The 11,759-nt window shown below is 52.0% G+C and overlaps 1 protein-coding gene across 1 annotated transcript in view; it reads left to right on the top strand.

The window, feature by feature from the left end:
* Nucleotides 1-1,035: 1,035 nt before the first annotated feature.
* Nucleotides 1,036-11,759, top strand: part of Twist2 (twist family bHLH transcription factor 2) — a 38,550-nt gene continuing 27,826 nt past the window's right edge. The window contains exon 1 of the mRNA XM_003474569.4: nucleotides 1,036-1,706. Within this exon, the coding sequence (XP_003474617.1) occupies nucleotides 1,185-1,667 (483 nt within the window). The 5' untranslated portion in view covers nucleotides 1,036-1,184 and the 3' untranslated portion in view covers nucleotides 1,668-1,706. The remainder of the gene's footprint in view (nucleotides 1,707-11,759) is intronic.

Genomic DNA, 11,759 nt, shown 5'->3' with positions numbered 1-11,759 from the left:
CTGACAGCCCAGCTCAGGGCTGGCCTAATTGAGCCCAGGTCACCTGGGAATAGGTTCAAAGGCATCAAAGCTGTAAACTACCTCCAGGCCCTGAGCCAGAGAGGCCTGGTGAACAAAGAGCCCCCAATCACTTCAAACACGATGGCGCCCAGCGTCCAGATGGCGTGCGGGCTGGGGTCTGCAGCGTCGCCCACAGAGGCTGAGCCCCTCGCCTCACGGACCTGCGTCCTCTGCCTGGCAGACACCGGGGCGCAGGGGAAGCTGGCCCGAGGCGGTGCGCAGACCTCAGAGGATCCTCAGCTCCTGAGGGACAACGCAGAGGCCAGGCGCGGTGGTACAGGCCCGGCACAGACCCAAGCTGCGCCCAGCACCCAGGGCAGTGCCAGGCGGGAGGGCGCTCCGCAGAGGCTCGCAGTGGCGCAAAAATTTTCACTTAAGGGAAGTTTTCGGGGGAGACATTGGCCGGCGTTTCCCCAGCAAGCTGGAGTGAGAAACGGAGCCTATCGAGCTAGCCTGCGCGAGCGGCTTCTCTACAGATCTGAAGGCGTGTCCGTGGAGTGGGCTCCCTGCCGCACCCGAAGGTCCAAACGGCCCGGTACCCGGCGTCCCAGCACTCAGCTCGCTCGCCCCAGGCGGGTGACCCTGTGCGCTCGGACGAGCAGCAAGGGCGCGGGGAGTGTGGGCGCCCCCAGAGGCTCCCGCTGCTCCTCACCTCGCGGGAGTGCATCTGGGGTCGGGCTCTCCTCGCGGAGACCCCTCGGCTCGGGGGCCGATGTTCACGTCGAGCCGCAAAGCCAGACTCGGCCGGGCTAGGGCTCCAGGCGGTGCGCTCCAGGCGGGCGGCGTGCAAGGCCTGGGGCTCGGGGGTGACCGCGGTGGCATGGGCCAGGCTGAGTCAAAACTGAAAGTGCCGCGCCGAGGGGGGCGGGGGCGGCCGGCAAAGGCCCCAGCACTCGTCCTGCCCCCGGCCGGCCACAGCGGCCAATCAGCGCGCCGTCTTCGCTCCTGACAGCTATTTAGCAACCCAGCCCGGCTAGGGTTTCCAAAAAAGTTAGAATAACTTCCTCTCCCTGAGACCTCGGTTTTGCACGAGCCGGCCTCGAGAGAAACCGGAGCCCTCGAGCAGCCTCCGAGCGCGCGCCCCGCGCCCGGCGCCCCCGGCCCCACGCGCCCGGGCGGGCGCCATGGAGGAGGGCTCCAGCTCGCCCGTGTCCCCCGTGGACAGCCTGGGCACCAGTGAGGAGGAGCTGGAGCGGCGGCCCAAGCGCTTCGGCAGGAAGCGGCGCTACAGCAAAAAGTCAAGCGAAGATGGCAGCCCGACCCCGGGCAAGCGCGGCAAGAAGGCCAGCCCGAGCGCGCAGTCCTTCGAGGAGCTGCAGAGCCAGCGCATCCTGGCCAACGTGCGCGAGCGCCAGCGCACGCAGTCGCTCAACGAGGCCTTCGCTGCTCTGCGCAAGATCATCCCCACGCTGCCCTCGGACAAGCTTAGCAAGATCCAGACGCTGAAGCTGGCTGCCAGGTACATAGACTTCCTCTACCAGGTCCTGCAGAGCGACGAGATGGACAATAAGATGACCAGCTGCAGCTACGTGGCCCACGAGCGCCTCAGCTACGCCTTCTCCGTGTGGCGCATGGAGGGCGCATGGTCCATGTCCGCCTCCCACTAGCGCCGCGCCACCCACGTCCGGACGGCATCGCTCCCCAGGGTAGGTGTTGCACGAAGGCGCGGGGTCAAGCTCGGGGCGGCTGGGACCTGTGAGTCCCTCCACAGCATAGATGGGGTACGCTCTTCCTTCTGGCAATGGATGGAGGCCCCTGGCACCCTTGAGATTTATGACTTGGGTGTCTGCGGGGAAGCCAGCAGGGTCGGAGGGCGCGTTTAGGTGAAAGGTCGTAATTCCCTTCCCGGTGATGCGTGGGTGTCTATGGGCGACCGGGTGGGGGTATGGGTAGAAGACCCTCTCAGGATGGGCTACCTATGGGTCAATCTGAGTAGCTTCCAGGCCCACTCGTGCTGGTCTCGTGGCCTCGCCTTCCTCCAGGGGGCTGCAGGCACGCAGCTCTCGCAGACCTGGCGAGGGCTGCTCCTGGCTCATGCCCTGAATGCCCGGCCATTGATGCCCTAGTCGGCTCAGGGAGGGCAGAGATGCGGGCGGGCGGGGGGGCCCGGCTTCACTTAGAGGGTGGGGAGGTCACTACCGCGGGCTGCTCCTAATAGGTGCTTGCAAGGAGCACAGGGAACCCGGCCGGCCTGAGGGCTCGGAGACCAGAGACCGATGCAGAAGGCAAGCAAGGAGCACACTGAGGCGCGGAGGCCCGGCTGCTGCCCACAGGCACATAAAGGCAATGTAGACGCGGGGGCCGGAGTTTCCAGGTCCAGCCTGAGCTTGGAGAGCCTGCAGGGGCCTCGTTGGCGCCGAGACCCGACATCCAGAGTCAGGGCTCCAGGCTAGGAAACAGTGCCGGGAAAAGGAGGGGGTGAGCGCGGGCCGGCGCGAGGAGAAGGTAGCCGCGATGGGTTGGAAGGGCTGGTTCCCCGGAGGAGCGCTCAGGGCATCCCGCGTCGGTTGCTCCTGCCCGGACACCTTTCCAGACCCTTCCTTAGACAGGTTCCAGCCGCGGGCGCCAGTCCTGCTGCCCCCCACCTTACCACCGCATCCTGGGCAGTCACTGGGGCAGAGGGTGGCGTAAAAAACCCTACGCTGTATGTTTTCGTTTTCCTACACCCTGTGATGCTTTTTTTTTTTTTTTAAAGACCGCTTCCCGCAGAAAGGATTTAATCTCCAGCGGCCCCATCCTTATCCAAAACATACCTGCGTATTCCTCGTGGGTCCATAGGACCTGTGAGTGTTGCTACCTTAGGTTGATCTGGCCCAGGTGGAGATTTGTTCTTCCTCCTGTTTTAATCTTTTATTCCTATCGCTGAAAATTCTTTTGATGAAGTGGTCCCTGAAATTAACGACCGTTTTACAGTTTTACAAAAGAAATTTTGACAATAACTGGTAGGACTCTTCTCTTGTCTGTGTCATAAAACAGATGGAAAGTATCTTGGTCGCCTATTTCTCCAGGAAAGAGAGCTTGGATTGGCTGAGCACTAGGTGCTGCAGCAGGACAATACATTAATTCTGCTTTTTGCTGCTTAAATTATGAGCCTCCATTAGATACTTCCATTTACACTCTTAACTATCTGAATAGGGACAGGCCAATGAGAAATGTCATCTCTGAAACACACACACACAGAGCTTTATTCAAGAAAAATGCCAGTAGAATTATTGCTGAGACTGCCCTCCAGAAAATGATTGGAGTTATTACACTCATGCAAAAATTTAGTAGGAACACTTAAAATCCACTTTAAAATGATGGCACTCTTTAAAACTGAACAGAGTTAATTATGGTCACAATTAAATGTTATATAAAATCAAAATGTAATACCTGTAATAAACAAAAACTGTAAGCTTGTTTGGATTAAATAGTCCTTAAAATATTAGCTCACAGACATCAGTAATTGGGGAACAAGTGATCTATATGCGGACTTATTTATTTTTATATAATTGAATATAATGGCTAGTTTAGATAAACCAGTTTCTTTGAATAAATATCCACTACAAGAAAAGAACTATGGGAATGTTTGATACGCTGACTCTAGAACGCTTTGGTTTTATTAATCAGGCATGTTAGGTAAACATCTTTGTATTCTCTTTGTCTTTAACTCATTAATCTGTTTGAGCATAAACACAATCCTAATTAATTTGATTTCTTGGAAGTATTGCTAAACGGTGTTTATTTATTTGTAACATTTCCAAGCAGCATTAATTATATGTATCAGCAGAAACATCTGGACATTTCAGTAAGTTTTGTGTCCTTTTGATGTCTAATGTGAAATATTTTCACATGTGTGAAAAAGCTGCATCTGGCTGAGTGGCCAGAACAAAAATACCTACATTGTCTTTTGACATAGAGACAAGTACGGGAGCTGGAGGAGCCGGGCTGATTCTTGGGCTTATCCTGGTCTTCTTCATTAGCCTAGAAGTCAGGTGTCTGCACAATCAGCTGGACTGGTCTAATTGAAAACTCAGGAAAGGAGAGAGCAGGGTCAGAGCCCCCTGGCTTGGGGTCGGGGAAGGCGACCACTCCCTGCTAGATGTTCATCCTCCTGGTTTTGCAGTGGAAGAAGACTTCTAGCTTCACTAAGCATGCAGAGATTTCCTGTATGTGGCTGCACTTGACAAACTCACTTTTTTCCTTTCTGGGAGCTTCTGGTTCCCTAGGAGAAAGTGTATGCCCCGTCACCATCCAATACACATGAGCTTCCCCTTACTTCTGAAAACTTACTTCTTGGAAGTGTGTGCTGATCGCTACGCTACAGTTAGTGCTTCGTGAAGAAGAACGGAGATGCAGAATCTCAGTGGAGCCTTTGATTGACGAGTGAGAAGTGAAATGGAAAGTGGAACCACCTCAAATATGGAAAATGTTTTGCTGTAAAATACCCATCACCAAGAGCTGCGGAGGGGGTGACTTCCACTGTGTGGTTATCGTCCTAAATATCCCAGCCTCGAATGAAGGAAGCGGTGCTCCCCATCTGTGCGAGCGGGGGCACAGAGAGAGACAGGACCTTACGATCCGCTGTTTGAAGTCATTAGAAATATAGTCCTTCGCTGAGATTTTCTGAAAATGCCTGTTTTTCAGACAGATCCTGAGCTGAAAAAAATCACATTTTCATCATCCTCACTTGCCTGTATCCTGAACAGAAGGCGCAGATGCCAGATTCCTTTTGCCTGGCAAAAAAGATCATAAAGTAAACTCATTCTGTGCAGAGCTCTATAACTCATAACTCGAGTTTAAATCTGGGCTTTAAAAAAAACAAATATTTTAATAAGCCAATTTTAAAGGCTGAACTTTTATGACAGTTTTTAAGCTCAGTATTTATATTAATGTATTCTCACTGGTGTCTTTAAGAAGCCTGTGAATGCAGGCTGGAATGTCTGTTTATGTTTGTGTCTTTTCCTGGGAAAGGATGAATGTGCTGCAGAAAGAAAACCAAATACAGTGCTCTCCACTAGCAAAGAGTTCACGAAAGAGACCATAAAATTCAAAGAAGAGATGGATAAGTTACTGTAGCCAAGAAATGGAGAGCTATAAAGAAGGAACAGGATCTAAGAGTTACACACATGGATGTTTTCAAAAGTGAAGCCAAGACGAAACACTAAAATCAGAAACTGCTTAAAAAGATATTCCACGTGGTCACCTGAGCTTACACACGTGGTAAAATTCCAAGGAACTAAAACACACACACATATACACACGCACGCTCGCGCGCACGCACACACATACACACAGGGGCACATGGAGCGCTGGTGATGTCTGAGTAAGTCCTGCAGCTGGTCCCGTGTCACCTTCCTGGTTATGAGACTGTTCTAGATTTTGCCAAGATAAGATCTGCAGGGGAAATGAATGAAGGGGAGTAGGGATCTTTGTATATTGTTTCCTGACAATGTCACAGACTCTACAATTTCGTCAAAATTAGAAGTTATAAAAAGGTATTCCACGAAAGTTTTAAATCTCTAAATGAGGACATTTCATAAGGAATTAGGACTGCTTTTATCTGAGAATAATAAACTAAACATCTACTTTGAGCAGAAGCCACATTTTTCTTTTTCCTGATGCCCTAAGCATGATTGTACTTCTCGGAATGTGAGGGATCTCAACATATAATTAATCAGGACTGACTCTTTAGAATCATAAAACAGAGTAGCATTTCAGAAATATAAGAATAGAAACACCAATTCTAATAGAAATACATATATTCCTCTACTGCTGGAGAAAATGCATCTTGAATAAATTTAGAGGACTATTCACCCAAAACTGATAAACATTTACATTTAGGATATTAAGTCTACATTGACTTTTATCAAATGTGCGCAAAATTCTAAATCTAATGATTTATGGACTCATTTACTGAGTGGGATAGTGATTGAAGTTTTGGTATCTGGAGTCATCTGAGGGACGGAGACCCAGGTCTTGAACTTTACCTTGTGAACACATTTTGTGTTTCAGTTCAGTAGTAAACTTTTGCCTGTGATTTAGTTGTGTTAAGCAGTGCCTTAACCAAATGTTTACTTTAGAATGAGAAACGTTCTAAATCCTGCTGTGCCTCAGTTTATCCCAGCAGCAGCACGCAGTTATATTTTCATGTTGCTATAACCTTGCTACTTATAGTTGTTCCATCAAAGAGAGACTTGGGCCCGAAATTGAAAGAGACGGCATGGAACCGTATTCCAACATGAGTGAAATTTTTCGTGGTTACTTGAAGATAGAGTCGTTCTGAACCCAACAGTGTTTGACATGCTTTGAATATCTGTCTGATTCTGCCCACAAGTCCGTTGTTTAGAAGACTGTGTGGACCCTGTGATTATGACTAAGATGCAGCTTTGAGAGCCCAGGGCACGGTGCCTGCTGAGTGTGTTCCTCAGGGCCCAGCCTCCGGCCTCGTGTTCTCCCCTGTGCTGTGTGACCAGGACAGAGCAGACATGTGCGCTTCTCTCCAAGTCTCATGCAGCTTCTTAGGTTCTAACGATGTCTTTAAAATGGGGCCAGTTCTCCTTCTTCAGCTTCCCTGCCTGTCACTTAAGTGAAGGATAAAGATGAACTCGGGGAGCTCTCTGTTCTCAGTCAGTGACTGCAAAACCTCTCCATTCAACTCACATGCAGCCTTAAAAAACAGTCCCCACTGTTTTGGGGACTGTTTGTTTTTAGATCCCTGCTTGTCATGGTTTGATTTGATAGCACGATTGTTTGCATCTGGACCTGCAGCTCTGGGGTGTGAGTGATGACGAAGATTTTGGACAAACACCTTGATTTTTATTAACCCTTTGAGGTATCCAAACTGTTCAGCCACGCGCTGTGGCCAAGGCTTGTGGTATGTCTCAGCTGGGCCATGCTAGAGCCGCTCAGTGGGAGAGGCAAGGGCAGAGCTCAGGAGACCCTGCTGCTGTCTTCGGGAGAGGAAAGAGGCACGATGTTTGCAGTTGGCACTGTTTTCTCTTGTTGCACAAACAAAATGCTGCCCCTGCCTTCCTGCAACATTCTTTGTGATTTCTGATGGTTCCAGAGAGTTCTGCCTGCTCCGAGGCAGGTGGGGGCTCCCCACCGGGGAGGAGGGGAACTTGTAACATAAACAAACTCCTGGAAGAAAACAGCCCAGGGCTCGAGGGCTCGCAGGCTCCGCCGCAGCTGCCAGGGTGGGTTTCTTTGTGTTCCGCTTTGGTTTCATGTTCTGAAAGTCAGAACACAAGCGGGCAGCGATTTCTTCCTATCCCAGGATCTAGACAGAATATTCTTGTTCTCTTGGTAGATTGTGTTGTTTGAAGGGTGTGCAGAGGACTCAGATATTAAAAGCTAGCTGCCCTGTGGACTTCCTGGGCTCGGAGAGGAAAAATGTCTCCTGCCTAACGTTTGCTCCGCAAGTCAGGCACAGATCCACACAGAATCTCCGCAAGTCAGGCGCAGAGGTCGGCTGCCTGCAGGTTTTTCGAAGTCTGTACTCACTGGGTTGCTTCTGAGAAGCCTGTGTGGATTTTAAATCCCATTCTTAAGGAAGCTGTTTTGTCTTGATAAATAAATAATAAGGCCATTGTTATTTCTTTGGGAAATGCCTAAATTACTACAAATTGGGAAGGAAGAGGGAGACAAAAGACATTATTTTCTTTCTCAAATTGAGTATCAATTTGTCTCTGTTTATATAATTGGGGTTGAGACATGGATAGGGGCTTCACTGAGGGTTAATTTCTCTGAAATTAAATAATTCCAAGCTGCAGCCTACATCCATCCTCTTGCACTTTCAGACCCTCGGAAGAGGCCCGCGTTTGATTTCCCTCTTTCTTCCTCGTATGCACAGATAGGGACTCAAGACTGAGAGATGTTATCATTTCAGGGTTTTTCTATCCGCCGAGCAGTTCTCCAGGAACTCCCTCACCCCCCCCCCCCCCGCCTCAGCCCAGCACACACTTCATATTTATTATTCTTTAGCTGGGAATCATCTTTTTAAAAATTACTGACTGAGGTGTAAGTGAGGCAGAGGAAAAGCAAGAAGCCCACACCCCTCCAGTCGCGCAGGGGAGAACCCCACCGTCGGCCCCAGGCGAGCTCTCCCCAGAAGCCCCGAGTGGACCCACCCCCTCACACCTGTGCCCTGTGCTCCTTTAACATCAGCCATCTTTACTGTTTTCTAGAAAAAAGTTTCATTGCTCCTAGGGAAAAAAAAAAAAAACCCACCCCGAACTGACGTCTGTGTATTAAGAATCCCAATGTGTCTGCTTTTTGTCTATTTCTCTCCTGCAAAATGACTTGCTTCACCTATCCCAGAACTGCATGGGGCCCAGGTGTGACCCTGCCAGATGGTGCATCTGGGCTGGGGCTGAGAGTCATGTGGCTCCAAGGGGCAGCACCCAGCCCCCGACCATGCAAGTGGCCTGCACATTAAGGATGGCGTTAAGGGTGTCTTGCTGCTTGTCACATGACTGCCAATCCCAGAGCTCTCTTTCAGACTACTTTTTGAGACTAGAGATTATCCTCTGCTTAAATGTCAGTGAGATAATGAGCGCCATCACTCAAGTCTCTAATTCATTTCAGGGGTGGGTTGTTACACCGTCTTCTTTTCTGCCTTATTTCACTTCAAACTTGGTCAAGCTCAAGAAATTTCAGGGTCTCGTGCAATCTCGCGTCCTTGTGTGTCCTCAGCAACTCTGTGTACACTCATCTGCCATACATGGTTTCCAGTGGCCTTTTCAGGAATGACAAGATGAAAGAGAAAATTGGGGTGTAAGCAGGAAAAGTGACCCAGAATTCCACAAGGAACTGGGCATGGGGGAGGATTTGGGCCTCAGTGAAAAAACTGACTTTAGGCTCTGTGGGCCAGTGCTCCTCCAGGGCTTCCTCCAGGGCTAGTGGCAAGAGTCCTGTCACCTCTGCTCTCAGAGACCCTCAGACTCCCAGAAGGCCAAGCACCCACCTGCTGGCCCAGAACAACAGCACCAGAGATCCAGTGGGCGCCTCGGAGCCACTGCCATAATATCGCAGGTGGACATCTAGGGTCCCCACCTACTGTCTGCCTCTAGGTACCCATCTTCCTAGTCAGGGTTCTGCCTCCCAAGACCTGCCATGGTCACAGCACTTCAGATACCAGGGGGCCCAGGGCAGGGCTGCTGCCTGTTGCTCCAGAGACATCTGGGGCAGCAGGGCCCGGGCTTCCCGGAAAGGCACCTCATGTGACTGTGGGGACCTCTCGTGACAGTGGAGGGGGCAGAAAGTAGGACACCATGGGCTGCTTGCAAGTGGCTTTCCACTGCCTGGAGCCCCTGGGGCAAAGTATCCCTGAGAGCCTAGCAGGGCGAATGGGAATGAGGTAAATTGGGGCAGCTGGAGATGTAACCACCGCAAAAGCCACCCTGCGCACCCCAAGATAGCCACTTTCAGGGGAAGAGCACGCCTGGCTACTACCCAGGGTCTCAGAGCCAAACCAGCGTATTGCCATCTGCGGTGCCCCCAGGCCAGACTATGGAGCCTGGGCAGGTGAGATGAATGCCCGCCAGCTGGCAGAGCAGCCCTTCCGGGTCCTCTGGGCCTGTTGCAGACAGCAGGCTTGTGCTGCATTTCTCTGAAGCCTGTAGCACTGTCGAGTGTTAATTACATAATTTCACTCTTTCTGGCCAGAAGGAGGGGGAGAGAGGGAGGAGACCAAGCAGAACTAGTGTTCTCAGCACGTCCGGCTGCCGGCCGCCATCCTCGCAGCCTGGAATGGAGGGCCTGCTTCGTGGGGCGTCTTGACACTTGCGACCACACAGATCAGCCTGATTCCCTGCGATGGGTTTTACAATTAATTTAAGTCACTGTTTCCAGAATAAATCATGTGTGATTGTTTCCCTTAGTGAACTTCTCTGATGTGCTGGTTTTCTAATTTAGGAAATTTTAATTAGAAAGAAACCCAAAGCTGTCGCTTTGTGGGAGGCGGGCGGGTTCCCAGGGGACTCTGTCGGGCAAGTCCTGTTGTCCTGTGTCTGGGCTGCCATCTGGAGCGGGATTCACTGTGATCAGACCTGGTAGAAAGCGTCTTCTTGTGCTCAGCCCAAGGGACCCTGTATGGCCCTACACAGGCCAGGCCTCAGTTTCCCCAACTGTAGAATGATAGCGTTTCTGTTACCTCTCAGCTCCTAGAATTCTAAGAGCCAGCTCAGTGCCAGATTTTAGAAAAGAGGTGATCCAACATACCCGGGTGCCCAGCACCTGTGCAGCCCTGCTCACAATAGCCGGAGGCGGAGACACTGCCCGGGATGCTCTTCACCTCAGGGAGGAGGAGCTGGGAATGCCATGCAGCTGGGAGAGGAATGAGCTGCGGATGTGTGCCGTGTGGTGGGAACAGCGCAGAGTTCAGGCAGCCAGATGGGAAAGATTGCATCTCACAGGTTCACTGGTAGGAGACCTCTGACTTGGGCAAACCGCACAGGGGCAGAAGGCCGGTCAGAGGATGGGGTCAGCAGGAGGGGACTGGGAGTGGCGCCTCACAAGTACGGGTGGTGCGTGGCACCACAGCACATCCAGCATTGGGCTCTGCACAGCCAGGCCTGATCCCTCTGATTGGGGTGCTCGAGGCTGCCCCAGGCTCAGAGACCCTCACAGGTTGGTGTCATCCCCAGCCTAGAGACGCCCATCATTTTTGTGTCTGGGCGCTGTCTCTAGAAGCCAGGGCCACCAGGAGCCCAGCACTATGTCTCTCACGGCCGTGGCATGGGTGTTCTTTCCTCTTTTTGTCTTTCCTTCCCTGGTCTGTTAGGCCTTTCCAAGTCCCGACCCCCTTGTGTTCTTGGGACATGGTCTCAGCCTCCTTCCAGGAGGATGCAGGGGGAGGCTGAGTGCTTCTCCCATCACGGTGCGGTCCTCTAGATTTTCAGACACCATTCCTGCAGTGGAGTCGTGTAAGTACGTGTTGGGATGTTTCTGGAAACCTGAGAGGGCTTTGGGCCCAATGGTTGTTTGGATTTGGAGAATCCAAACTGGAGGGTTAGCAGACCTCAGAGCTACCCCGGAAGAAACTCACCAAGGAGTGTCGCTGAGCGCTAGGGAGAGCTGCCCACTGAGCTCAGGCCTCTGCCGCTCACCCATGGGGGAGGTGTCCCTGGAGGCAAGGACAGCGAGATGGGGTGGACTCTGGGTGAAGATGGAAGATGCAGCTCTGGCTACCTCTTGTGAAGCAGCACTGCCTCCTTGACAAAGAACCCAGCTTACCCTATAAATCCACCCTGTTCTGGCCTGCTTCGGCCCTGCTAGGCGGCTCCCCACAGCTTCAGAGTGACGCCAAGTGTGGCACAGGGATACCGCTCTTCCTGCTGGCCACTTCTGCCCCAGTGCTTAACCAGAGGCTGTGTTTTTGGGGTCTACACTGTTTACCCGCCCACCGGAAGAGGGGACAGGGGTAGACAGGTCCATCCTGGGACTCTCCTGCCTGTGATGCGACTGGCTTGGCACCTTTGGGCTTGTGGTACAGGTGTCCCTTTGCTGTGCTGTGTTTCTCACCTTGGGTCCACACAGTCACCCGCTTGGCTTCTGCCTCACACCAGGAAGTAAAAGAGAGGATCCAGGGAACCTCTGAGAGCTGCGTTAGTTGTGTCCCTGTGAAGCCTGGGTCTCTGTCCAGTGGAGATGGTGGCTATAACTGTGGCCACACCATGACAGTGCCCTGCAGGGCACAGTCTGAGAACTGAGGTGGT

Source organism: Cavia porcellus, unplaced genomic scaffold (assembly GCF_034190915.1).
Source record: "Cavia porcellus strain 051 isolate PalLab524CR breed Dunkin Hartley unplaced genomic scaffold, mCavPor4.1 scaffold_26, whole genome shotgun sequence".
Classification (NCBI taxonomy): Eukaryota; Metazoa; Chordata; class Mammalia; order Rodentia; family Caviidae; genus Cavia; species Cavia porcellus.
The sequence above is the reverse complement of the archived record's forward strand: the minus strand, read 5'-3'. Positions and strand labels throughout refer to the sequence as shown.